This window comes from Rhinoderma darwinii, chromosome 5 (genome assembly GCF_050947455.1).
Source record: "Rhinoderma darwinii isolate aRhiDar2 chromosome 5, aRhiDar2.hap1, whole genome shotgun sequence".
Taxonomy (NCBI): Eukaryota; Metazoa; Chordata; class Amphibia; order Anura; family Rhinodermatidae; genus Rhinoderma; species Rhinoderma darwinii.
In genome coordinates, this window is record NC_134691.1 from 189,097,475 (window position 1) to 189,124,919 (window position 27,445).

General features: G+C 41.1%; 1 protein-coding gene across 1 annotated transcript in view; it reads right to left on the minus strand.

Moving 5' to 3' along the window:
* Window positions 1-27,445, minus strand: part of LOC142652534 (uncharacterized) — a 143,743-nt gene that overhangs the window by 81,570 nt on the left and 34,728 nt on the right. Inside the window, exons 3-5 of the mRNA XM_075828179.1 lie at window positions 22,816-22,869; window positions 22,406-22,483; window positions 7,648-7,731 (exon numbers count right to left, since the gene is read on the minus strand). Of these exons, the coding sequence (XP_075684294.1) occupies window positions 7,648-7,731; window positions 22,406-22,483; window positions 22,816-22,869 (216 nt within the window). The remainder of the gene's footprint in view (window positions 1-7,647; window positions 7,732-22,405; window positions 22,484-22,815; window positions 22,870-27,445) is intronic.

Here is a 27,445-nt window from a genome sequence, read left to right on the forward strand (position 1 = left end):
AGGATTGTCCTGTAAAAGGGGTTGTCACATGAAGACGCCGCCTTTTTTAAATAAAGATTGCCCAGCAATCAGATGGTCGCATCGGGTCCAGCTTAAGAAATCTCCGGCCATCAACTGCTATTGTCAGGGCAAGCTGCGTCTAGCCATACAGGGGAAATGCAGCATTATCTGCCAACCATTCATGCGGAGTGCACATTGCCGAGCGGGGGGGGGGGGGGGGGGGGGGGGGTTCCTTTATGAAGTCTATATGCTATAAAAGGGCATATAGAAGAAGGTGGTCAATATCTGTTAACATGGTACTGTAAATGTAAATATGAAAAAAGTCTTGCTTTATGCATCTTCACTATCAACAGTACACATGGACAAAAGATATTCCGCTTCTGTTGGCTTCAGTCATAAAAGGAATCTGAGCTCAGCATTGTAGAGCATATCATGCAAGTCACAAACAGATGAGGTTAAATGTAAAAGCTCTTTACCAATCCAACCCCTTAGTGGAAATGAATCCAAGGCGCATTAAATCACTTCAATGTTTACAGGCATTCCCCTCATGTTTGTCCATTAGATGAATGAAAACATGTTAATGTCCATGTTTTGGCAGTGTAGCGTTTGACATATCAAGTTACTACGATTGTGCCGTCAAATTTTCCTATCTAGTGCGAGGATATAAATCTCCAACTATATAACGTGCCAAGAGAGATACCTAGCATATCCAGATACACTATATGGACAAAAGTATTGGGACGCATACAGGAGCTTTTATGACATCCCATTCTAAATCCTTTGGCATTAGTATGTAGTTGGTCCCCTTTTTGCAGCTAAAAAACAGTTTCCACGCCCCTGGGCAGGCTTTCTGCAAGAATTTGGAGTGTCTGTGGGAAATTTTGCCTTTTCATCCAGAATAGCATTTTTGAGGTCAGTCATAGATGTTAGACAAGAGGGCCTGGTTCACAATCTCCAATCTAGTTCATGCCAAAGGTGTTGAATGGAATTGAGGTCATGGCTCTGTGCAGGCCGGTCAAGTTATTCCACACCAAACTCACCCAACCATGCCTTAATGGACCTTGCTTTGTGCACTGGGGCAGTGTCATGCTGAAACAAAAAAGGTCTTCCCCCAAACTGTTCCCACAAAGTTAGTAGCATACAATCATCCAAAATGTATTGGTATGCAGAAACTTTAAGATTTTCCATCACTGCCTAGGCCTCTTAGTACCAAACACCCGAAAAACAACCCCAATATCCCTCCTCCACCAAACTTTACTGTTGGCACAATGTAGTAAGGCAGGTAACGTTCACCTGGCATTCGCCAAATCCAGACTCGTCCATCAGACTGCCACATACAGAAGTGTGATTCATCCCTCCACAGAACACGTTTCCACTGCTTCAGAGTCCAGTGGCGACGTGCTTTACACCACTTCATCCGAAGCTTCGCATTGGGCTTGGTGATGTAAAGCTTCATGCAACTGCTCGGTCATGGAAATCCATGCCATGAAGCTCTCGGTGCACAACTTTTGTGCGGATATCAATTCCAGAGGAGGTTAGGAACGCTGCAGTTATTGAGTCAGCAGAGTGTTGGCGACTTTTATGCACTATGCGCCTCACACTCTGAGACCACTTTGTAACTTTGTGTGGTCTGCTACTTTGTGTCGGAGTTGCTGTGGTTCCTAAATACTTCCACTTTGTAATAATACCATTCAAAGTGGATTTTGGAATAATCTAGGAGGGAAGAGGTTTCATGAACTGACTTGTTGCAACGTTGGCATCCTAGACCGTGAGTTCAATGGGACTGAATGAAAAACACCTGAATTTAATGATTAAGAGGAGTCTCCCAAAACTTTTGTCTACATACAGTAGTGTATATAGTAGCATTATATGATTACATCAATTGATCCTTTGTGGACGGTTCATGCAGCCAGAAATTACAACAGCTCAATCTTTTCCATATTTCCAGTTTTCGTGTATACATGGATTTACTTATTTGAAATGCCTACCAAGGGTCAAATACATTAACTGTAAATCCCATAGTAATTAGAAGGAAACACTGAAACATCCGGTAATCTTTATAAATATTTGTAAATTTGTCAGGCTGTGGGCAGCGTTACTGACAGCGTTACTTACAGCGTTACTTACAGGGTGGGAGGGGCAGTGTAACAATACCGGTTGTGTCACTAATGCAAGCTGCATGACAATTAATGTTTAATGCCGACAGCGGCGCAGGCTCCGGAGGTGGCCTCCTTATGTTCAAGTGCTCCGTGCCCTCCTCACTGATGGCTCCCCAGCCCCTCCTCTCTGATTGCCTACTCTAGTGTCCAATCAGAAGACAGCTAGAGCCATCAATCAGAGCACAGGGGAGAGGCTGGTAAACTTTCAGTGGGGGGAGACTGGAGCACTTGAACAGGGTGAGGCCGCCTCTGTGGAACTTGTGATCGCAACAACGAGGGCATTAAACATTTATTTCCTTGTCATGCAACTTGCATGACAGACACAGGTATCGCTACACTGCCCTCCCCCTCCTCTATATAGCGCTGTTTGAGGGGTCAAAACTGCTGACAGATTCCCTTTAACGTTTAAGTGCTTTGCCACTCGAGATATTAATTTGCCGTCCGTGAATCAGAACACTTGTTTACATTCAGAGGCTGCAAACCTGTACATGTGTGAGTTTTGCGCGCACAAAAAAATGCAGTGTTTTTTTGCGTGTTGCAGTTGCGCGTGTCATCAATATGTGCTGCGTGGCTACGTGACACGTGGTTTTGAAGTTCAGAAAAAGAAATGAAGGAAGTGCTTTTATTTTTTCCATGATTTATTTATCTACTGTTGCGCGAATCACGCGCGTCACACGCAAGTGCTTCCGTGTGCCGTGCGCAATTTTCACGCACCCATTGACTTCAATGGGTGCGTGATGCGCGAAAAACGGCCAAGTATAGGACATGTCGTGAGTTATACGCCGCAGATATACGATGCGTAAAAATCACGGACTGTCTAAACGGCCCCATTCACTAACCGGTCCGTGCGACGCACGGGATTTTCACGCGCGTATCACGGACGTAATACACGTTCGTGTGAATAAGGCCTATGGGTGCTCTTACATGTGAAGAGGATTACCTCTAAGTGCCGTGATGCATCTGTACTTTCCACTTATAATGTGGTGACAAAGCCTCTTTAAGTGCCTTATCTACATTACAGCGCAGATCAGATTATGTAGGAGAGAAGTATTTTTTATTTTGAAAAACTCATTTTTGAGCAAGTTACGAGCAATTTTAGATTTATGGAATTAGTTTCTTACTGCCCAAATGGGCGTTTTTTAAGTGGCTGTTGTAAAGAGAAGTGTATGACGCTGACCAATCCATGTCATACACTTCTCTCCATTCATGTCCATTTGTACTCAGCACAGCATGATCTCGCGAGATCACGCTGTGTTGTCACATACACCCACATTATATTTACTGAAGTGTCTTGAGAGTGAAGACATTGCCTCCAGCCAGGACGCGATGTCTATTCACACTCCCGACACTTCGGTAAAGTTTGTGTGGGACTTAATCACAGCACTGCGTGATCTTGCTGTGCTGTGTTAGTAAGTCCCACAAAAACTTTACCGAAGTGTCGGGAGTGTGAATAGAAATCGCGTCCTGGCTGGAGGCAATGTCTATTCACTCTCAAGACACTTCAGTAGAGTTAATGTGGGTGTATGTGACAACACAGCGTGATCTCGCAAGATCACGCTGTGCGGAATACAAATGGACATGAATGGAGAGAAGTGTATAACGCTGATTGGTCAGAGTCATACACTTCTCTTTACAACGCCCACTTGGTCAAAAGTTAAAAAACTCCCAGTTGGGCATTAAGAAACGAATTCGCATAAATCATAAATTGCTCATAACTTGCTCAAAAATTATCATTTTTTAAAATAAAAAACACTGCCTTTATCTACATTACAGCGCCGATCAGATTATGTAGGAGATAGGGCACTTATAATGTGGTGACAGAGCCTCTTTAAAGCCACGGCAAGTTTCGGTGCAGCACAGGATTTAGCAGTACTGCGGCTCGGTTGCACATGTAATAGCACCCCTAAACAACTTGGACTACATACTGATACATTATAGCAATCCATTATTTTTGTAGCTGCTGCTGATGTATTCAGCACACACAGTATTGCCCAGTCTAGATATTATTGTATCTAGGTTCGTACAGGTTTGCAGTCTCCATGGTCAGCAAACCTATCTTAAAAATGGTTAGGTCACTGCATAACTTTCTAAGCTTTATCAACCTAAAACTCCTTCAAAGGGAGGTGTGCATTTATTGATAACATGGGAAGTGGCATAACCCCTGCAATGCTCTCTAACATGGAGATACATCTAGATGCATGGGAAATAAGGAAACGTGGAAGTGTTCCTCACCACTATATTCACTGTGCAAGTATGTATTACTCAAATACAGTAGACACGTGCTATACCAGAAAAAAAAAAAAATTCATTTGGGGAGGTTTATCAAAAGTAATGCAAAGTAAAAGTGGAGAAGTTGCCCATAGTAACCAGATTGAAGCTTTCATTTTCCAAGGACAGATGGGATCTGTTTGGTTGCTATGGACAACTACTCCCCTTTTCCTTTGCACTAAGTGACTTCAAATCTAAAAAGAAATTCAAGGGGAATCAATGGGCTTTGCCACTTTTGCAACGTTAAACGTTTTCACTCCTTTCACCACTTCTCAAAAGTGGTTAGGAATGTTGACCTGGTTTAGCGGGAGGGGGCAGACCATCATATCTCCAATCACTTATGCCATAAAATGGGGTCAATGTAGATTTGAATTTCTGGCGCTCGACCAGCTAAGCCAGCGCTGAATTTACCAAGAGGCGTCCGTCCGCCTCTTAATAAATTCACGCATTACACACCAGCATGCTTTGGTTTAAGAATGGCATATGAAAAGCCAGTCTTTGTAAATTTCCCCCCCCAATGTTGATCATTCCAGCTGTCATGTGATGACGCATCCATCGTTTACAAGGTGACACCTCCAGATTTCCAGGAACAATTTGATGGAATCCATTGCTCTTTTAGGCAAGGTCTCCAAAACCCATGGCTACCCATCCGTGGATGTATTTCATCGCTTGATGGCACTGCTCCAGAAGAAGAGGAAGAGGAAAAAGGTGACATCTAGTCTTTCACACAAATATTTGACTGCTCATAAGGGTAAGTTGCTCAGGAAGAAAAATCTTCTCACGGCTTCCAGTAGGTCTACTGATCCTGTGAAACTTTCTCATCCCATTATAGGATCTACCATCCAGTTTTAGTTCTCCAATGCTCCTCAGTAACAATGACATTCCGAACACAGACTTACTTTTCCTATAAAGATTGCACAAAAGAGAGTAAACAATTTCTTCTATATTGATCAATGCTTTATGTAGAAGCCATAAAGAGTCAGGAGATCTTGTACGAACATACGAAGGGATGGGTAGGAAGTGGTAGTCAGCTTATTCACATACAATGAGACAGTTCATCACAAGAAAGCTGAACCCACTGCAACAGTTTATATTTGGCAAATGAGAACATTGCAACTTGACGTGTAAAGAAAAGGCTTGAATGGGAATCCTAAAATGGAGTTTCCAAGAAAAATTCAATTAGCCAAAGTGATATGGTATCACTATGGCAGACTCGACGTGTATCAATTACACGGAGGTTCCACCAATATCAACAGAAGCCATAGCTTACTTCATTTTCCCTGCAGCAGAGCCACAGGCCTTCTTGGTCACTTCCAGCAGCAATAACAGCTGCTGGGACACACTGGTGAACTTACCGTGTACGGAACACTGCAGCAAAAGTTGGTTGTCGAAACGAAGAAAAAAACCCCAACCTGTAACGTAAACAAGTTACCATGTCTTTAGGCGGGATTCACACGACCGGGTCGTTCCCGAGCCCGAGTGTCGGCCGGTAAAATCGGCCATTTTGCCCCCCGGGTTGCATTAAGTTTTGCATCTGTGCCGGGCAGATCCGGACAGTGACATCAGCGGCAACTCCTGAAGGGGAATCCCCATGTGTTCGGGGATTCCGCTTCAGGAGTTTCCCCTGATGTCACTGCCCAGTTATGGACAGAGACATCAAGCGCTCTGTCCAGGAGCGGAATCCCCGAAAACACGGGGATTCCGCTCCTTCAAGGAGCTAAAGTGCGGCTAGCACATAGAGCGGGGAGATACCTCCCCGCTCTGCTATAGTGGCGTCGCTACAGTAGTAGCAGCCGCAGCAGCAGCAGCTGCTAGCGGCGCCATCGAAGGTGTCGCCGGGCCAGGGTGCTTTTAAAACAAGCAGGGGAAGGGAGCCAGCGCAGCGCTCCCTTCCACCTGCTGTACACCCCGGCCCTGCCACACAGTGTACAGCGATGCCATTCGTCAGAATGGCATCAACTCCTCCTCCTCACATGCACTCTGCGCTGTGAGGAGGAGGAGGAGATAGAGCGCAAGCTCCGGAAAACCCGGCCATCACTCGGGACACATCCCGGTGATGGCCGTGTATTACCCGGCCCCATAGACTTCTATGGGAGCCGGGCGAAGATAGAGCATGTCCTATTTTTTGACGGCCGGTTTTCCCGGCCGTCAAAAAAATCGGTTGTGTGAATAGCCCCATTAGGGGTCTATTATTCCTAATGCAGCCGGGTGCCGGCCGATTTATGAACGGCCGGCACCCGGCCGGGAAACCCTGCCGTGTGAATGAGGCCTTAGATTAGCCAAATTATATTTGACACACTAATGTGTCAGTCTGCTATTATCCCTTCAGACTCCGATCTAAATGCAACTTGGGAAAGTAGGCTGGAAGCCACATTCTGATTCTGTCTTCAGTAATCACACAAATCATGCCACAAGCAATAATGTTTTTTATCTGCAAAAAACATGTAACAATTCTCCAGCTTAGGCCCCTTTCACACTGCGTTTATAGTCTCAGATTGACATACGTTAAACGCAGGCTGTGACAGATGCCGAACAGCTGCATCCATCACCCATGGACTATTATGGGATCCATTTAAGGATGTGTTCACATCAGCATTCGCTTTCCGTTGATGGGTTCCATCGGAGCTTTCCCATCCTTACGGAAGACAAACTGAAACCAACGGAAGCATTACCATTGAAATCTATGGTAATACGAACGGAAAGCTGTGGTTTCCGTTTGCCTTTCCGTTGATGGGTTCCTCCGGCGGAAAGCTTAGACCCATTAACAGAAAGCGAACACGGAAGTGAACAGGCGGATAAAGAAAAAAGTCATAAAAAGCTATTGAAAAGCTCATGACTTTTACATTAAATAGATGCTTGTGACATATGCACAAGTCATCCATAGGCTCATGTATAAAAAAAAAATAAAAAAAAAAAATTAAATTGCACGGAATACGATTTTTTTGCAGGATGCTTCTGGATAGAATGGTGCAGTTAAATCCGCGATTCTATCTAGAAAAAAAAACAAAAACGTATCCCTGGCGTATACCGCCCATTGGAGGCCAAAAGGACACACTTGCCCAAGATCTTTAAAGATATAGAATTAAAGCTAAACATTAATAGTAATATTCTTAGTTTGATTACAACACACAATAAGTACACAAAAACAGGAGGGGTAGAAAATAGTGTAAACATTTTATCGGTGAAAACATATTTCAATTAAGCTATAGAAAATTGGTACCTGAGTTTTTTCACTTGCCTGGCAATGTGCAGTTTGCAAATGTATTCTAAAATTTTGTAAGGAACTACAGGCGAATTTGCAGATCTGTAGGACCAAAGAAAAAAAAGAAAGAAAAAAAGTTTAAGATTTAATCATTTGGAATAAACAGCAATAAAAGTTTACACAAATAAAATGAACTGAAATAATCTCAGAGTTGTAATACATGAGATCTGCGTTTAGAGACAGAATTTCTGCAAATGATAGGTCGTGTAGAAAGGACAAGCGACCAGTCTAATTTTATGTAATGGGTTCTCTTATAATTCTAATGAAACCTTGAGATAACTGATCAAGAATAAAATATCCCCAACCTAGAACAGGACCCCCTCAAAAAAGAAAAAAAAACAAACAACTTACACATTACAAATGAAATAAAATATTCTATTAAAAGGAAGCGCTCTTTTCACAGAAAATGATATACTCAGAACAACATGACATGAATGCTTTCTCCAGGCCAATGACATACAAGTTGTAATTTCAGGCAGCGTCAGGACCCAGGGGCAACCTGACGACCAGGAGGTTATGCTCCAGATGGCGACTAAAAGGGTCACAAAATTTCAAGACTTTATGCTCCCGATGTATACGATAAAAGTGGATTTTGGCTAATGCCTAACAGCGGCATCAGTCATCCATTGGCTGTAATGGTATCCGATTAACGCATACATCACAAAAAAGGGACCAGGAGAGTCCAACGTTAAAATGGATACCATTATAGTCTATGGGTGAAGCATGCCACTGCTAAACAAAGAAGAGAGACTAGAGTGCTGCCTCAGTCTATTTTTTGTTGTTGGAAAGGACGTTGGATCAAGCCCCTTAAAGCATGCACTTTTTTTTGTCTCGATGCCGATTTAATTTTTGGATGCCACTGCTAGGCATCTTTTTTAACGCATCAGTCACTCATAGGCTATAATAGCATCCGTTTAAGAGATCATGAAAAAGTATTGAAAAACTCATGACGTATCTGTTTGACTGACACCTTACAGTGGGATTAGTCGTGCATAGGTTACCATGTTAAAAAGGGTATACACATTTAATGTATACAATTTTTTTTTACTGGACCCTGCAAGATGAAATAGCATAGTCTACTACACTATTCCATATCCCCCCCCCCCCCGGTATACTGACGTATGGCGGCCGTACAGAGGCCAAAAGGACAACTGAGCCCTATTGACAGGTTTAGTATGTACATTGGGAACTTTGTTGACGTACACTCAATCTATGGCCAAAATGTAATGTAAATAGAGTCTAAGAGTGCGTAATTTAATTGACATACTGTGTGAAATCTACCTTTGATGAATAAGGCAGGGTTCACACAGAGTTTTGTGCAGCCAGATTCCGTTTGGAATTTTGAGGCAGATTTTGCTCTGCCTGCACGCCGATTTTCGGAGGTCAGAGGCTTAAACGCCCGAAAATAGGGCATGTCCCTTCTTATTCCTGCGAGCCGGTTTTTCCGCTTGTGGGAAAAAACAGCCTCCGCCTCCCATTGAAATGAATGGGAGGCATTTTCGGCCGTTTTCTGGCACGTTTTCCGAGTAAAAAAAAAAAAACGTGGAAAAAAAAAAACTGAACTGGCCCATTTGTATGGTCTTTCATTTTTGTACATTGTATGATTAAAGTTGTATAGTTTGTGTATAAGGGGAGGGAGTAGGACACTAGGACCCATGTGAAATAGTCGTAGGCTGGTTTTTATTCTCCTCCTATGACCCCTCATTTGGAATAAAGCATTTGAGTGAGGCTTGTGAGTGCTGTAGAATGGGTTCCTTTTGCGCTATACAATATATTGTATAGTCACCGTTTATATTACAACTATATTTTTAGAATTAGTCAAGATGTCACCAATAATCTTGTACATATAGGGATGAAATGAATAGTTATTTTCTTGGGTTATTTGATAATCATTAGGTTCCCATTAATATTATTGGAAATTATTTTGCTTTTTTATACTTTATATATAAAATTCTTTCAAAAGTCTCATCCACACAGAGCCGTGTGCAGAGTCTGTACAGGAGCACATGGAGTCTCTGTGGCTCTATACATTTGGCAGATTGTTTTTAACAATTCTTTTCTTTGGGATGAACGGTTTATTATTCCCTTTATTCATTTACATAGTTAATTCACAAGGTAAATCTACCATTTATTACCTTTCATACTTTGTCATTTTTTTATTTGTATAAAGCACTTACATGAAAAAACAAACCCATTTCTTATAAGAGAAATTTTTTGGGGGAAATTCCAGTTATCCTTTGGTTTTGGTAGCCTGCCTGGCCATACTTCGCCTTATCATAGGTCAGTATTACCATGGGATTATATCATTTCAATAACGCCTATGAGAGTCTAGTCTTTTTTTTTGTTTTTGTAGGTCTCTTGGCTTGCGCAAAATATTGATTATTTCTCATTTGCCTAGAAATCAGGGCTCCAGATAGTCAGTCACAAATGCAACCAAAAATGTAAATTTGTTCCAAAAATTATTACTTTATTTACGGGCACGTTTTCGCTGCAAAATTACACTGCAGTAATCGTCGGCCCTTCTCTCTATCAGTGCAGGGTAGAGAGAAGGGACAGCCCTTTCCGCAGAAAAAGTAAAAGAAATTCATATTACCCGGCCGTTGTCTTGGTGACGCGTCCCTCTTAACATTCAGTTCGACCTCCCTGGATGACGCGGCATCGTTTAACTCTTTCAGCACCCTAGACAGTGACTATTTATTGACGTCGCCTAGAAACGCTCCTGTAATTACGGGTGCACACACGTAGTCACCAGTAATTACGGGAGCCCCATAGACCTTTATGGGCCTGCCCGTGCCGTAATTACGGCCTGAAATAGGATATGCTCTATTTTTTTCAACGTCACGGGCACCTTCCCGTAAGCATACCAATAGAAGTCCATGGGCCCGTAATATGTGCCGTAATTACGGCACGTAATTATGGGCGTTTTTACGTTCGTGTTCATGGGGCCTAACGTGTAATAATTTGATAATATTTAAGGTGGCATACAACAAAACCCAATTTGGCGCATACATTTTCAGACTTTTGTCTGGGGCCCTGTTACACATTGCTTCATCAGCTCTGAACCAGTAAGCCTGCTAGGAAATAGAACTATTTCTGTTTTTTTTAAATCACATATTGTTTTTCCAAAAGTTTTACAGAACAAAAACAAAACTGAACATACAAAACACTCCTCTAACCCTCCCCCAGGCACCATCACATATGAAAGAAAAGAAGAATAGGTTTATACATATTTCAATCAAGAAAGCAGTCCACGAGAGAAAATTTACAGTACATTTTCGAGACATACACAAATCACCTCTAGTCACACCTAGTCTTATCCTTCTCTTATGAGCATACATGGTTGAGCAGGACACAATAATGATAATCCTCAATTATGAAATACATGAGATCGTATCTATCTCGTCAGCATTAAAAGGTGCAAGTCCTGACACGCTAAGCCATGGACCTCATATGGATTAAAACATTTTAATAGCATTACGTTTGACACATAGTTTTTTCCAATATAAATAATTTTATTCACTTTAGCAACAAACTCGCTCCTAGTCGGGGGGTGGGGGTGGCAGTCGCCTTGTATTCAATGTAGTGCAATAAGTTTTCTTGCTATTTAAAGCAAGTCTACCCAAGACCTGAATCTGTACATGCGTAACACACCCCAAAGCACATTCCAGAGGAGTTCCCTGAAGTGTGATCCCATATGCATCAATAAATTGGCTTCATTATCGCCAACCAATAGGGTATTAAATGTGTACACGACCACAACATATGGATATGATCAGCTCCATCTTCCGAACTTCTGGGACAAGTAGAGTCACCACGTATGCCAATATCAAAAAGGAATTTTTAGGTCTTATATACTCTATGAATATTGTATAGTTGTGAGAGGCACCCAGCCTCACTACGAGAAACGTTCAGAACAGCTTCCATTATATCGGACCATTGCTCTTCAGAAATGGGACCCATATCACGTTCCCATTTACGAGAGGTAAGCATGGAGTGTTTATCCAAAAATGTTCCTAGTAATAATTGATAGATGGTGGAGATAACACCAGAGGTGCCGCTTCCATTATGCAATATAGCCAACAGTCCATATGAATGCATAGTCACATCAGTAAATTTACGTTGGGCATCGTACGGATGTCTGATCTGTAAATACTTATAAAAACTGTGTGGCAATTTAAATTCATCCTGAATCTGTTGAGATGTTTTAAAATGTATCATCATGAAGTAACTGCGACAATCGGGAGATGCCTCCCTACCTCCATCCCTCAAGGATAAATAACTCTTTCACTGCCCGATTGCCCCAGATAAGCGTATAAGCCGTACACGAGCCCATAGCTCTAATTGTCCTTGCCTTTTTCCCACACATTATGCATTAGTGTATAGGTGGGCATGTTTTTGCCCAAAAGCAAAGATTTTCCTGCCTCCAAAACTGATTAAACATATAAACCAAAATGCAGTTGTAAAATCGTACCATTCGGTATATTCCCCCCCAACCTTTGAAATGTTGACATTGGGATGCAAGGAAATAAGACGCTTTGACAGAGTTTAGTTAGAAAATAGCTCTGTCCCCTACGTTAGCGGCCTGTAACTGAAGATTTAGAAATCGGCGTCTCAGATTCATAGCAGTGGATTTTGCGGGCATAAAATCCGACTGATCCGGGTGTATGACGGTAGATATAACTTTATTCAATCTTAAGGCTAGAGCTTTCACCAAGATCTTAACATCAGTCGTAAGTAACGAGATCGGGCGATAAGGTTCAGCTAATTGAGGGTCCTTCCCCGGTTTCGGCAGGACCACAATAATGGCCTCTTGCATAGAAGCCGGCAAGGAACCATGAGACAATGAATGTTGAAACGCTTCTAATAGTTTAGGTAACAGTAAAGCATTGTATGTTTTATAAATTTCCACTGTCAAGCCATTTGCCCCAGGTGCCTTATTAGCCATCTGACAGCACCTTCCAAATTCCTCCAGCATAAGAGGGGCATCTAAAAGATGTGTAGCTGCCCTACACAGCGGAGATGGTTGTGCTCTAGCTAGAAATGAACAGATATTTCTTGAAGGATGCACCTTGGAGATATATAGGTCAGAGTAAAAAATTTCCATAACCTCTAGTACATCCGAAGTTTCAGCAACTATATTGCCCTGTACTGTTTTCAATGCACCTATATAAGAAACATCTTGCTGAGCCTTCGCTATCATTACCAGCATGTGACCAGCCTTCTCACCTTCAAAAAAATGTTGCGCGTCAAACTGCCCCTTTCTACCAGCTACTTCTAAGAGATGAAGATTCAATACTTCTTGTGCGGTTTTTAGTCGTGTTTGATGTACCACAAAGCCTCCTCAGACCTACGTAATTCCTCATGTAGCTTTTTATCTAAAGCCTTAGCTGCAGTTTTGGGTCTATTGATTGCTTGTATAAACAAGCCAAGTAAATATGCCCTCATCGCATCCCAGACATAGGGGACAGAAGAGGAACCGCAATTAATGTGAAAATAAATCGCGAGATCACGCTGTAAATGACAGGTTACAGGGAGATTACACTTTGCTCTGCTGTAAGTACCACAGAAACATTAGCGAAGTGTCGGAGGTTTCACCCAAGCCCCACAGCTGTCCTGTTCTCCTTAGGCAAAAATTGATTATCAACAGTGATGCCTCTTACAGTTATTGTTGTTGTTTGATAGATGCAGCAAAAGCATGTGTATGCAGCGGTAAAGAGTTCAACTATGCTACGTTTGTGTATACACTCAGACGTGTGTTTTATAAGGTAAATTTAGGTGTTGTGGTTTGAGACGCGGTTAAAAATGGCTTCTAAAGACCAGTTTACCTGCGTTTTTTCAATGCGATAAGTGGCCACACAGTTTTTACAGGTGAAACACACTTATGTTACATGTTTCATCTGTAAAAACCAGGCAGCTAGTTATCGCATCATGAAACTGCATGTGTTTTTTTTTTTACGGATTAAAACCACAACTTAAAAGGGGTTATCCGGGACCAAAATATATTATTGCAATGCAATTATATATGAAAATTAACTTACTAATGTACTAAATCGTGCAGTTCAAACCTCGTGAATTGTTCCCAGAAGTCCTGGAGCTTTTCTAATATTGATGACGCGCTGACACGGCCCCACATGACCGAGTGCTTGCTTCCTGTGCTGTTTGTGTCAGCGTGTTATCTAGAACATGACCGCAAGGGGCAGTCACAATGCAAATAGCTGGAATTCCCTGTAAGAGCATCAGCTAGCGCTTTGCTCAGGACTCCAGCCCTGCTCTCGACGTCCATATTTGGTCAATGAATTCTGGGGTTTCCAATCGCTGGAGTTCCCGAGCAGAGCTCCAGTGACAGGAAACCCCTGCATTCACTGACCATATATGGACAGTGTCGTCAGCAGCAGTACTGGAGTCCCCGAGCAGAGCATCAGCTGATGCGCTGCTCGGGAAGTCCAGCGATAGGAAACCCCTGAAGTCACTGACCAAATATGGACTTCGGGAGCAAGGCTGGAGTCCCGAGCAAAGCGCTAGCTGATGCTCTGCTCGGGGACTCAAGCAATAGGCAATCTAACTGCCCCTTGCTGTCATGATCAGAACGCCTCGTCCGTGTAAAAGAGTCCAACCATCAGCCGACAAAGAAGCAAACGTTTCTTGACTGATCACATCTTTAACGCAGCCCTAAAAATTATGCCTATGCTGTAACAACATCACAAATAAATGCAGGGAATATATCTCCACAACAGGAGAAAAATTTGTGATAAAAAATTTCTTAAACTGCGGGAGCTCCTATATCATTTACCTACTCGAATGCATCTGTAATCTCCAATATGTGGGTCGAACCACGCAAACCCTGAGAAACCGGATCAATAAACACAGGTTCAATGTCACCAAGGGTTTTTTAAAACAAAGTGTGTCCCGTCACTGTATGCTCAAACACAATTGTAATTTCTCGGTTATCAAGGTTACACCAATCGAACAAATATCTGTAGACCTACCTGATAGATTCACCAGACTGAAACAAAGAGAATTTTTGGATCTACAAATTAGAAACCCTACATCCGAAAGGTCTGAATGACCTCAGAGTCCTCTTTAGAATGAAATAAAACCAAACACATACCAAATAATATATGTATATATTCTCATAAAAAAGGTAAAAAATTACAAACCACTAACACACAAGTGCATGTATATCTCCCATTGATCCTGAAAAAATATCCCTCAGGTATCCGTATGTACTAATAATGGTTCCCTATACATATATGAACCACCCCCTCCTCTTATAATACAAGATCCCTTCTACACTCCACACTACAAAATCTTACTTACATGTATAAATATAGGTAAATTCCTTTTAAACCTTTCATCTAAACATAAACATATATTTTTTGATGCGTATGTTTGTAGAAATTTAGGCACATCAGAACTACAAGTATATATGGTTTTCTCTCTCTCTTCCCCCCCCTCACTTTTTTAAAAAAAAGAAAAAACCATGTACCAAGTACAGCACGTATCTTTTACGTATTAATAATAATCACTAATAGTAGCTTAATAAAACAAGGTCTCCCATCCAGCTGTAACTCTCCAAATATCCTCTTATAATATTTGGAATATGAGTCAGTATCACTTACCACCCCTGGTATTTCGGTCCCTTTTCAATTATTCCAATCGTGGGACCTGCACGCGCTATGCGGTTCAACTATGCGTTCCAGTATAAGCCCTTTTTGGCCCACAACGGCTTCCGTAACTATTCTGATCTCTGGTAACCAGGGACGCTTGATTCAGCACGTCTCTGGTTACGAACATATATATTTTAACAGTGACCAAAAACACAAGAAAACCCTTACTGTTAATTAATAATATGACCGTTCATCTGCTTGCAATCATCTGTACATACAAAAATCAACATTTTGATCCGAAAAATTCCCTTCAGGGAATCTCGTAATGACCGGTCAGTTGTTTCTGACGTAAGCAGTATATGTGTCAAACACCCGAAACACTTGTTAAACTGTATACTATGTCTGTCCGATGTATATACAATCCTTGTGTGAATGTTTTTTAAAATTTTATCATGTTTCGGTTTTATTCTTATTTTTGTGACCTTTGACCTGTTACTTTTATGGCGGTCTTTTTTCCTTGCCTTTATGTATAAATGAGGCAGGAACCGCACAGTCTGTATTGGCCTGAGGAAGACGCCGGTGCGGCGTCGAAACGCGTAGCCTGTTAACAATAAACTCTTTAAACAATATACCCACTGGAATGATCGTGGATAATCTGTATCCAAGCAGCGCCGTTGGTCCCCCCCTTTTCTTCTTTAAACCCAATCGCTATATGATACAATGACTGCTCCATGTAAATTTAGGTAACGAGTTCCGATTGACCTGCTATACCATCTATTGGCCGTCGTTTCACTCGCATTTTGCCGGTGTGAAAGGAACCTTACACCGCTCCCCCCCCCCCCCGTCTGTCTAGGCCTATCAAGAGAACAATAGGGCTGTCATAATCCTCCACCTACTATTTGAATGAGAATTAAATTTACACAAGCTTTTATCCTTACTGCAGAAGAGAGCGGCCAATAGTTAGAAAAGGACAATATTTGTCATTTAAAAAATAAAATAAAAAATAAAATTGTTTTACGTTAAAGGAACAGTGTCATCACAATTTTTTTTTTTAATATGTTAAAGAGGTTAGTGCTTTATTAAAAACGTTTATATTTATTTGTGTGTTTGTGTTTTACTTTTTCTTATTTTTACACTTTTTCTTCCCTATGGGGGCTGCCATTTTTTGTTCCATTTCTGTATGTGTCGATTAACGACACATACAGACATGGAATACGGCAGCTACAGTCCCATAAGGACTGCGAACGGGTCCCGTCCCATCCACTTCTGTGTACGCCGTCTGTGTGGGAACTGCGCATGCGCCGCTCCCACACAGTCCAATTTGAAATGCGCGCCGTCCGGCGCCATTTTCCTGTGGACCGGAAGTCGCGGCCGGACAGTAAGATTACTACTTCCGGTCGCGGCTTCCGGACTTGTGCACTTGGACCAGCGGCAGCAGACGGAGCGGACGGGCCGGAGGGAGCCGCGGCGGCAGGAGCAGGTAAGAGATTTCTATGTATGTTCGTGTTTGTGTACGTTTACTACTGTATGTAAACCTACTACACTGTGTGTTAGCTCAAAAAATGGCGACACACAGTGTAGGAGGTTAGACCGTTCAAACCCCTCGTTTATCCCGGCACTAGCCAGGATAAAGGAGGGGGGGGGATTCTGAGAGCTCACTAGAGCGAGGGCTTTTTACCTAATTTTGCAATGCTGCAATTTTGGGAATAGCTCCATCTAATTTATAATATAATTTAGAATCGAATTTATAATATTTCCTGACTCGTGGAAAAAAATAAAAAAAATTTGAACAATGTTTAATCACCTATACACTAAATGTTTAATTTAAAAAAAAAAAATCATGTTTTTCTGGCAACACATTCCCTTTAATATTAAAGGAACAGTGTCATCACAAATTATTTTTTTATATGTTAAAGATGTTAGTGCTTTATTAAAAACGTTTATATTCATTTGTGTGTTTGTGTTTTACTTTTTCTTATTTTTACACTTTTTCTTCCCTATGGGGGCTGCCATTTTTTGTTCCATTTCTGTCTGTGTCGATTAACGACACATACAGACATGGAATACGGCAGCCACAGTCCCATAGGGACTGTGAACGGCTCCCGTCCCATTGACTTCCGTGTACGTCGTGTGTGGGAACTGCGCATGCGCCGCTCCAACACAGTCCAATTCGAAATTGGCGCCGTCCGGCGCCATTTTCCTGTGGACCGGAAGTCGCGGCCGGACAGTAATATTACTACTTCCGGTCGCGGCTTCCGGATTTGTGCACTTGGACCAGCAGCAGCAAACGGAGCGGACGGGCCGGAGGGAGCCGCGGCGGCAGGAGCAGGTAAGAGCTTTCAATGTATGTTCGTGTTTGTGTGTTTACTACTGTATGTAAACCTACTACGCTGTGTGTTAGCTCAAAAAATGGCGACACACAGTGTAGGAGGTTACACCGTTCAAACCCCTCGTTTATCCCGGCACTAGCCAGGATAAAGGAGGGGGGGATGCTGAGAGCTCACTAGAGCGAGGGCTTTTAACCCAATGTTGCAATGCTGCAATTTTGGGAACTAGCTCCATCTAGTGACCAAAAATGGGTAGTATTATAAATTAGAAATAATTTATAATATTTCCTGACTCGCGAAAAAAATAAAAAAAATTTGAACAATGTTTAATCACCCACACACTAAATGTTTAATTTTTTAAAAAAAAACATGTTTTTCTGGCAACACATTCCCTTTAAGTTTAACAATAATACCCCTTTCTGATGGTAGTGTCCCTTAAAATGATGGCATATCCCAGAGACAGACAACCCCTTTAAACTGTGATGTGTTTTTTATGTATCTAGTAACTCAACCACTATCCTGCTACAATATGATTTTTGCTTTCAGGCATGGATATATTTACACACATGGTATGTATGACCTCTACCCTTAACCCCTTTAGGACACAGCCTGTTTTGGCCTTGTGGACACAGATGATTTTTTCAAATCTGACATGTCACTTTATGTGGTAATAACTCTGGAATGCTTTTACCTATCCAAGCGATTCTGAGATTGTTTTCTCGTAACATATTGTATTTTGTTAGTGAAAAAATTTGGTCGATAAATTCAATATTTGTGAAAAATTTGCAAAAATTTGCATTTTTCTAAATTTAAATGTATTTGCTTGTAAAACAGATAGTAATACCACACAAAATAGTTACTAGTTAACAGCCCCCATATGTCTACTATGTTTGCATCATTTTTTTTCACGTACTTTTATTTTTCTAGGACGTTACGAGGCTTAGAACTTTAGCAGCAATTTCTCATATTTTCAATAAATTTTCTATAGGCCATTTTTTCACGGACCAGTTCAGTTCTGAAGTGGCTTTGAGGGCCTTATATATTAGAAAGTCCCCATAAATCACCCCATTTTGAAAACTGCACCCCTCAAGGTATTCAAAACCACATTCAGAAAGTATTTTAACCCTTTAGGCGTTTCCCAGGAATTAAGGCAAAGTAGAGGTGAAATTTACAAATGTCATTTTTTTTGCCGCGATTCATTTGTAATAAAAAAAAATCTTCAACACAGGTTTTACCAGAGAAACGCACCTGAATATTTATTGCCCAGATTCTAGAAATATCCAACATGTGGCCCTAGTGCGGTAATGGACCGAAACACTGGCCTCAGAAGCAAAGGAGCACCTAGTGGATTTTGGGGCCTCCTTTTTTTAGGAATATATTTTAGGCACCATGTCAGGTTTGAGGTCTTGTGGTACCTAAATAGTAGAAACCCCCAAAAAGTGACCCCATTTTGGAAACTACACCCCTCAAGGCATTTTTCTAGGGGTATAGTTAGCATTTTGACCCCACAGTTTTTTTGCAGAACTTAGTGGAATTAGTCTGAAGATGAAAATCACCTATTTTTCTGTGGAAACATAGAATTTTTTCATTTTTACAAGGAATAAAGGAGAAAAAGCCGCCCAACATTTGTAAAGCAATTTCTCCCGATTACGGCAATACCCCATATGTGGTCGTAAACTGATGTTTGGACCCACAGCAGGGCTCAGGAGGGAAGAAGCGCCTTTTGGAGCGCAGATTTTGCTGGATTGGTTTTCAGTGCCATGTCGGGTTTGCAACGCCCCGGAGGGACCAAAACAGTGGAAACCCCCCAAAAGTCACCCTATTTTGGAATCTACACCCCTCAAGGAATTTTTCTAGGGGTATAGTGAGCATTTTGGCCCCTCAGGATCTTTTTTAGAGCTAAGGTGACCAAAAAAACAGCGATTTTGGCGCTTTAAATTCTTTATTTATTGCAGCGTTCACCGTGCGCAATAAATTACGTTTCAATTTATTCTGCCGGTCGGTACGATTACGCCGATACCATATGTGTATAGTTTTTTTTAAAGTTTTGCAGCGTTTGCACAATAAAATTAAGTTTCTATAAAATAATTTATTTTCTGAGACACGCTATTCTGAGTCGTAACTTTTTTATTTTTTCGTCAAAAAAGCTGTGGGAGGTCTTGTTTTTTGCGGGACGGGTTGTAGTTTTTATTGGTACCATTTTGGGGTAAATGCAACTTTTTGATCACTTTTTATTCTATATCTTGGGAGGGGTGGTGACTAAAAAATAGCGATGCTGACAGTTTTCCGTTTATTTTGTTTGCGGCGTTCACCGTGCGGAAAAATTAACATTATAGTTTCATAGTTTGGGTCGTTACGAACACGGTGATACCAAATATGTGTACTTTTTTTTTTAACGTTTTCATTTTTTCCCTATAATAAATGACTTATTATAGGAAAACAAAACCTTTTATTTTTACACTTTTCTAAAACATTTTTATTAACTTTTTTCACTTTATATTTTTGACCTGCAGCTTTGATCGCTGCTAGAATACATTACACTACCTAGGTAGTGTAACGTATTCCAACTGTCAGTGTGACGTCACAGTCACTCTGACAGTTGGTCTACGAGGACCAGCAGAGGCTGATCCTCATATTCTGACATACATGGCAGACTTGGGGGCCGTTGCCTGGCCCCCGGGTGCCATCACAAGCATCAGAAGCCCCCACGATTGCATGGGGGCTGCTGATGCGCTACAAACCCGCTACATGCGGAGATCGCAATCGAGCCCCGCATGTAACGGGTTAATTGCCGAAATCAGCGGCGATGAGCCGCTGATCGGCAACACTGAAGTGTCAGCTGTCGAGGACAGCTGATCTCCAAGTTCCCAATGCACACTGTCGCAGACAGTGTGCCATCAGGAACGACATAGTGCCTTCCCTTCACTCTGACAGGAAGCCTATCAGGACCAGCCGAAGGTTGGTCCTGATGGGCTTCCGTCCATGGCAGACACGTAAGCCATTGTTTGGCTTCCGTTTGCCATACTATCGGCAGACCCCGCGATTTCGGACCGGGGTCTGCAGATATGCTAGAAACCCCTAAAATTTGGCGATTGCAACCGATCGCCGAATTTAAGGGGTTAATTCGCCTAAATCAGCGGCAAAGGACCGCTGGCCGGCAAGAGGGGAGTGTCAGCTGTCGGCGACAGCTGACCTCCCGCTTCCCGGTGCACACTGTCGCCGACAGTGTGCACCGGGAAAAACTCAGTAACTGTACGTCCTCGTGCAGGAAGTAACCTCCCGCGACGACGGGCAGTTACGTCCTGGTGCGGATAGGGGTTAAGACTTTTACTGGTAGGAGGTGTTATTGTTCTTAAGTCTCTGGTTAGCACAAGAAGTTATTTTTATTACCGTTTTTGCAACTAAGAATATTTATTAAAAAGTGGTAGACATGATTGGTGATTTTACAACCTGCAGATTACCAGTTAATATCCAAAGTAACCGCCGTGTGCAGCATGGACAGCAGCTAGATGGGCTGGGAGTGAGTCATTAAGGTGCTAGTAGGTGGTCTCTAGTATCTGGAGCCATGCTGACTGCAGTGCACCCCACATTTGCTGGAGGGTGCATGGGGGAGGATCCATAGAGCGAACAACACTATTGAGGGGGCCAGGGAAGTACTTGCAAGTCTTGGTCATGTTCTTCCAACCACTGTCATTTCTAGCCGCATCACATGTCGCATTGTCTTGCTGGAAGATTCCATCTGCCCCAGGGAAGACAAACAGCATGTATCGGTGCACGTGATCTGCACCGATGGACTCATACCCAAATCACTCTGGTGCCTTCCACATGAATTGGTGGGCCCAGAAAATACAATGAAAACATTCCTCAGACCATAACGCTGTTGCCATCAGCTTGTGCTCTTCCAGCAATGGTTGCTGGGTGTTTGCTCTGATGTTTCTCGCCTGACACGCCAAAATTCATCCGTTTGATGAAGCAGAAAACATGACTCATCGGAGAGGGCAACCCTTTACCAATCATCAATGGTCCAATTCCAATATCGCCATACAAATTGAAGCTTTTTTTTTTCCCCGATGCACCTTTGTTAGAATAGGAGGAGTGACCATCCGTCTGCTTCAGAGCCCCATACGCAGTAGGGTTAGCTGAACTGTTATAAGAACACAACGGGCAGCCCCCTCGTTGATTTTCACGGTGAGGTGCTCCACTGTTGCGTGTCGTTCAGCCCTCGCGCACCTTCGTAGCCGACGTTCACCTCTCACATCAATGGCACGTGGTGCTCCGCAAGTTTCCATGTCTGTTATTCCCAATGGTGCCAATTTGTCCACTCACGATACACTTTTAACACAGCAGCACGTGAACAGTTCACAAACTGCGCTGTTTGAGTAATACTGCCACACTTGGCCTGAAAACAAACAATCAACCCTTTTTGCAACTCTGATAAATCGCCTTTTACCCGTGGCAACGAAGAAAGATGTGTATTCAGATAGCCTATCGCACACCTTATATACCTACCACGACACATTACTTCCTTCATGGGCTAAGCGCTGCTGACGTCAAAAGTAGTTGGTTATAATAAGACTTTACGGTGTATAATGTGACCACCTCACACCACGACAGATTTACTCAAAACTAAGAACTAACCCATGGCAACGTGAACCTCCCAAATTTAAATATTTTATACGTAATTGTAAAACAAATGGTTTCCCTTATATATCTGGTTGATCCCAAGCATGGTTATCTAGGTATACACACATACAATATTATTGCAAAACACAAAGAACTTACATTGCATGAGAATTTTGGTTTCACATTTGGGTTCGGGACATTCTGAAGCGATGGATTCTGACTGACTTTATTATTGTTCTGAAAAACGAAAAAAGTTGGAAATATGAATCTTTTCCAATCTTATTTCTGAGACAAGAAAAAAAATAAATTATTATGTTGGATTAGCAATCTTGAGTAGTCAATAGAGAAATCTGTAAAATATTTTGTAGTACCAGGCAGAGCCATAACCGTATGTACGGCGCTAAAGGGGACATGGGACTAACTGGAGCATCGCAGCCCCTACATTTAGCTAGTCAGAGGACCCCCACAATTGAGCATTGATGGTCTATCCTAAAGATGTGCCATCAATATCAAAAGTCCTGAAATCCAAACACTTTCTTTTATAGATTCATAAAACACATTTCTCTAACCTGCATTTTCTCAGCTGTGGTTTGAGGAACACTCTGATCACTCAGTTTGGGATTCTGTGGAGAGAAAAAAAAAAATCCCATCAAAATATTTATAGGAATATTGTGGCAACATTGCAATAGAATACGGTAATTAGGTTTACAATGTGTTAGGTCAGTTTATCACTCATTAGGCCATCCTTCTTTGAAAATATTGAGAACTCCAAATAAAGATTTCTAGCGATGATTAAAGGGGTATTCCCATCACAGACATGTATGGCAATTCTACAAGATACAATATGCCAAAAATGTCTGTTAGATGCAGGTCTTACCTCTGGAAACCGCACCTATACCATTGAATCAAGGCAGACAATGAATAAAGTAGTGGCCGCGTATGTGCCCGGCTCTTAATTCAAATTGTATGGGAGTTACGGAAATAGCCAAGCACGATTGTTTGACTATTTCCGTGCATGCCTATCTTCATTTATTCTCCCTCTGGATGCGGCCGTAATGACAAAAAATGTCTGATGGGAATATCCCTTTAAATGGAAGCTTGCGTGATCTCATGCGCCTTAAGAGATATGGCTGTTAGGATACAAAACTTTGTCTAGTTGTATATGAGAAGTATATATTTTCTTTAGCAAGACCTTGTATACAAAAAATACTCAGTGATAAAGTATTGCTCTAGCAGACTTGACAAGTCAGTGAATTACTTATAGGGCCCAGCAATTTCAACAGGAGTCAAGTGTTCCGTAAAGGGGTTGTCCGGTTTCAGTAAATTAAATATTTTTTGTAGAATTAAAAGTTAGACAAATTTCAAATATTCTCTCTGTATTAATTCCTCACAGATTTGACAATCTCTGCTTGTTGTTATTCAGTAGGAACGATCATGGTTTACTGCCAGTGGATAAAATTCTGTCCATGGTCATGTGATGATCACACAGGTGCTGGGATCGTTACAGTTACAGCATTGATACACATACTGTAACGAGCCTTGCACTTGTGTGTCCGTCACATGACCATACACAGAAATGTATCTCTTGGCAGTAAACAATGAATGTTTCTCCTGAATAGCAGATAGTAGAGTTCTCAAAAACCGCGAGGAATACAGACGGTATATTGTAAAATTGCATGACTTTTAAATTATTCCAAACCCCCCCCCCCCCGCAAAAAAAACAAAACAGAAAACAAACAAAATTTGCGGACAAACCCTTTAAATTTCTCCTGCAGAAGTGGCCAAGGCCTTGCAGTCGCTACCAAAGTCATAATAGGTGCTGAGTTACACTAAGGTCAACTCATAATATAGGGACTACTGCAGCGACAAATGGTCCTCTGTAATGTAAAAAACCGTTAACAAACAAGTAACCATGTTTCCAGCAATGTATTGGCACACTAATGTGTCAGTCTGTTATAAGACTTTTAGATCTACTGAAGATTTTGGCTTAATGACCAATCGGTTTGTGGCGTCCAGCTTTCTTCTCAAGTTATTACATTAATCATAACACATGCAATACTGTATTTTAGCAACACAAGTAACAAACCTCCAGGTTAATGAAAATAGTCCCTCTGGTGTTTTAGATAAAGATTTAAAGCTGTACAAGAGCATTTATAGAAACATTTATAGTATCTATATTTTACTTTAACACTACACAAGTAGTACACAAACAAAAAAAGAAGAGGGGACGGAGTAAAAGTAAGACATTACACGGGTGAAAATTAAATGTCAGAAAATTAGATACCTGAAAGTTTTAAATTTTCCTTGTGATTTGCAGTTTGCAAATGTTCTGTAAAATTCTGTAAGTGTTTTCTAAAATTTTGTAAGGACCTACATGTAAAGCTGCAGACCTGCAGTGCCAAAAAACAAAAAAAAAGTTTACATCCAAGACTGAAAATGTGTACATTAGGCCTTGTTCACATCTGCGTTCGGCCTTTGCTTTTTTTTGCTCTGTCAGAGGAACAGAACAAAAATGCCGGAAGCACAGGTTCTGTTGAACAACGTAGACAACGGTCGCTCGACGAAACCTATTGGACTTTAATGGGTTCCGTCGATTTTCCATGGTTTTACCGGAAACAATAGCGAAGAATTCTGTGCTATTATTTCTGGTATTTTCGGATGAATCTGCGACAAAGGCCCCAACGCAGATGTGAATTAGGCCTAAGAGTTCTACGTATACATTCCTCATCCATGGAAGTTCTGGTTGTAAACAGTGCATTCTGTGTTTTGGCCTTCAGGACGAAGCAGATTTTTCAATCTGACGTGTCAATTTAGTTGGTAATAACTCCGGAATGCTTTTACCTATAAAAGTGATTCCGAGATTTTCTCGTGACATATTGTACTTTATGTTAGGGAAAAAATTTGGTCGATAAATTCAATATTTATTTGTAAAAAAACACCAAGATTTAGAGAAAATTAGCAAAAATTTGCATTTTTCTAAATTTAAATGTATTTGCTTGTAAGACAGATAGTAATACCACACAAAGTACTTACTAGTTTATATTTCCCATATGTCTACTTTATGTTTGCATTGTTTTTTGAATATAATTTTTAGAACTTTAGCAGCAATTTCTCATATTTTCAAGAAAATTTCAAAAGCCTATTTTTTTCAGGGACCAGTTAAGTTCTGAAGTGGCTTTGAGGGCCTTATATATTAGAAAGTCCCCATAAATCACCCCATTTTGAAAACAGCACCCCTCAAAGTATTCAGAAAGTGTTTTAACCCTTTAGACGTTTCACAGGAATTAAAGCAAAGTAGATGTGAAATTTACAAATTTAATTTATTTTTTTCGAAAATTCATTTGTAATACAATTACAATACAATTTTTTTTTGCATCGTACAGAAGGTTTTACCCAAGAAATGCAACTCAATATTTATTGCCCAGATTCTGCAGTTTTTAGAACTATCCCACATGTGGTCCAAGTGCGGTAATGGACTGAAACACAGGCCTCAGAAGCAAAGGAGCACCTAGTGGATTTTGGGGTCTCCTTTTACTAGAATATATTTTAGGTACAATGTCAGGTTTGAATAGGACTTGTGGTACCAAAACAGTAAAGAACCCCCAAAAGTGACCCCATTTTGGAAAACTATACCCCTCAAGGAATTTATCTATGGATATAGTTAGTATTTTGAAGCCACAGTTTTTTTTGCTAAATTTATTTGAATTAGTATGTGAAGATGAAAATCTACTTTTTTTGTGAAAAAACGTAGACATTTTACATTTTTACAAGGAATAAAAGTAGAAAGACACCCCAACATATTATGTAAAGCAATTTCTTCCGATTATAGTAATACCCCATATGTGGTAATAAACTGCTGTTTGGACCCACAGCAGGCCTCAGAAGAGAAGGAGCACCATTTGGATTTTGGATTTCTGATTTTGCTGGAATAGTTTTCAGTGCCGTGTCGCGTTTGCAATGCACTGGAGGGATGAAAACAGCGGAAACCCCCCAAAAGTGACCCCATTTTGGAAACTACTCCTCTCAAGGAATTTTTCTAGGAGTAAAGTTAGCATTTTGACCCCACAGTTGTTTTGCTGAATTCATTGGAATTAGTCTGTAAAGGTAAAAATCTACTTTTTTTCTGTAAGAACTTAGACATTTTTAATTTTTACAAGGAATAAAGGAGAAAAAGCATCCCAACATTTGTAAAACAATTTCTCCTGATTACGTAAATACCCCATATGTGGTAATAAAGTGCTGTTTGGACCCACACTGGGGCTTAGAAGGGAAGGAGCGCTATTTGGCTTTTGGAGCTCAAATTTAGCTGGAATAGTTTTTGGGTGTCATGTCGAATTTGCAAAGCCACAGAGAGTGAAACAGTGGAAGCCTCCCCCAAAAGTAACCCCATTTGGGAAACTACACCACTTAATGAATCTATCTAGGGGTATAGTGAGCATTTAGGCCCCACGCGTCTTTTGCAGAATTTATTAGAATTAGGCCGTGAAAAATTTATATCAACATTATTTCCACTAAAATGTTGAATGCTTTCAATTTCACAAAGGATAAAGGAGAAAATGCACCCCAACATTTGTAAAGCAATTTCTCCCGAGTACGGCTATACCTCACATGTGGTCATAAATGTTTTTTTCATTAGAAAGTAATTAACCCTTTCCGAACTGATCCAAGTTTTGCTATTTTCTTTTTCGTTTTTCCTCCCCGCTTTCCGAGAGCCACAACTTTTTTATTTTTCCGTCAATAGAGTGGTGTGAGGGCTTATTTTTTGCGGGACAAGCTGTAGTTTTTATTGGTATTTTTTGGTACATAAGACTTTTTGAGCACTTTTTATTACATTTTTTGGTAGAGCCAAGGTGACCGAAAAACTGCAATTTTGCAGTTTAAAATTCTTTTTTCACGGCGTTCACCGTGCGAGTTCAATAATGGTATATTGTAATAGCTTGGACTTTTACGGACGCAGCGATACCAATTTTGTGTATTTTTTTTATTTTTTTACATTACTTTAGAGAAAAAAAAATGTGAAAAGGGTTTCTTTTTGGACTTTAAATATTTAATTTTTTACACTAATAATAACTATTTACTTTTGTTTTTCCATATTTTATTAGTCCCCCTAGGAGACTTGAACCAGCGATCGTTAAATCACTGGTAGAATACACTGCAATACTAATGTATTGTCATTTTTACAGGCTCCTGTAACAGCGT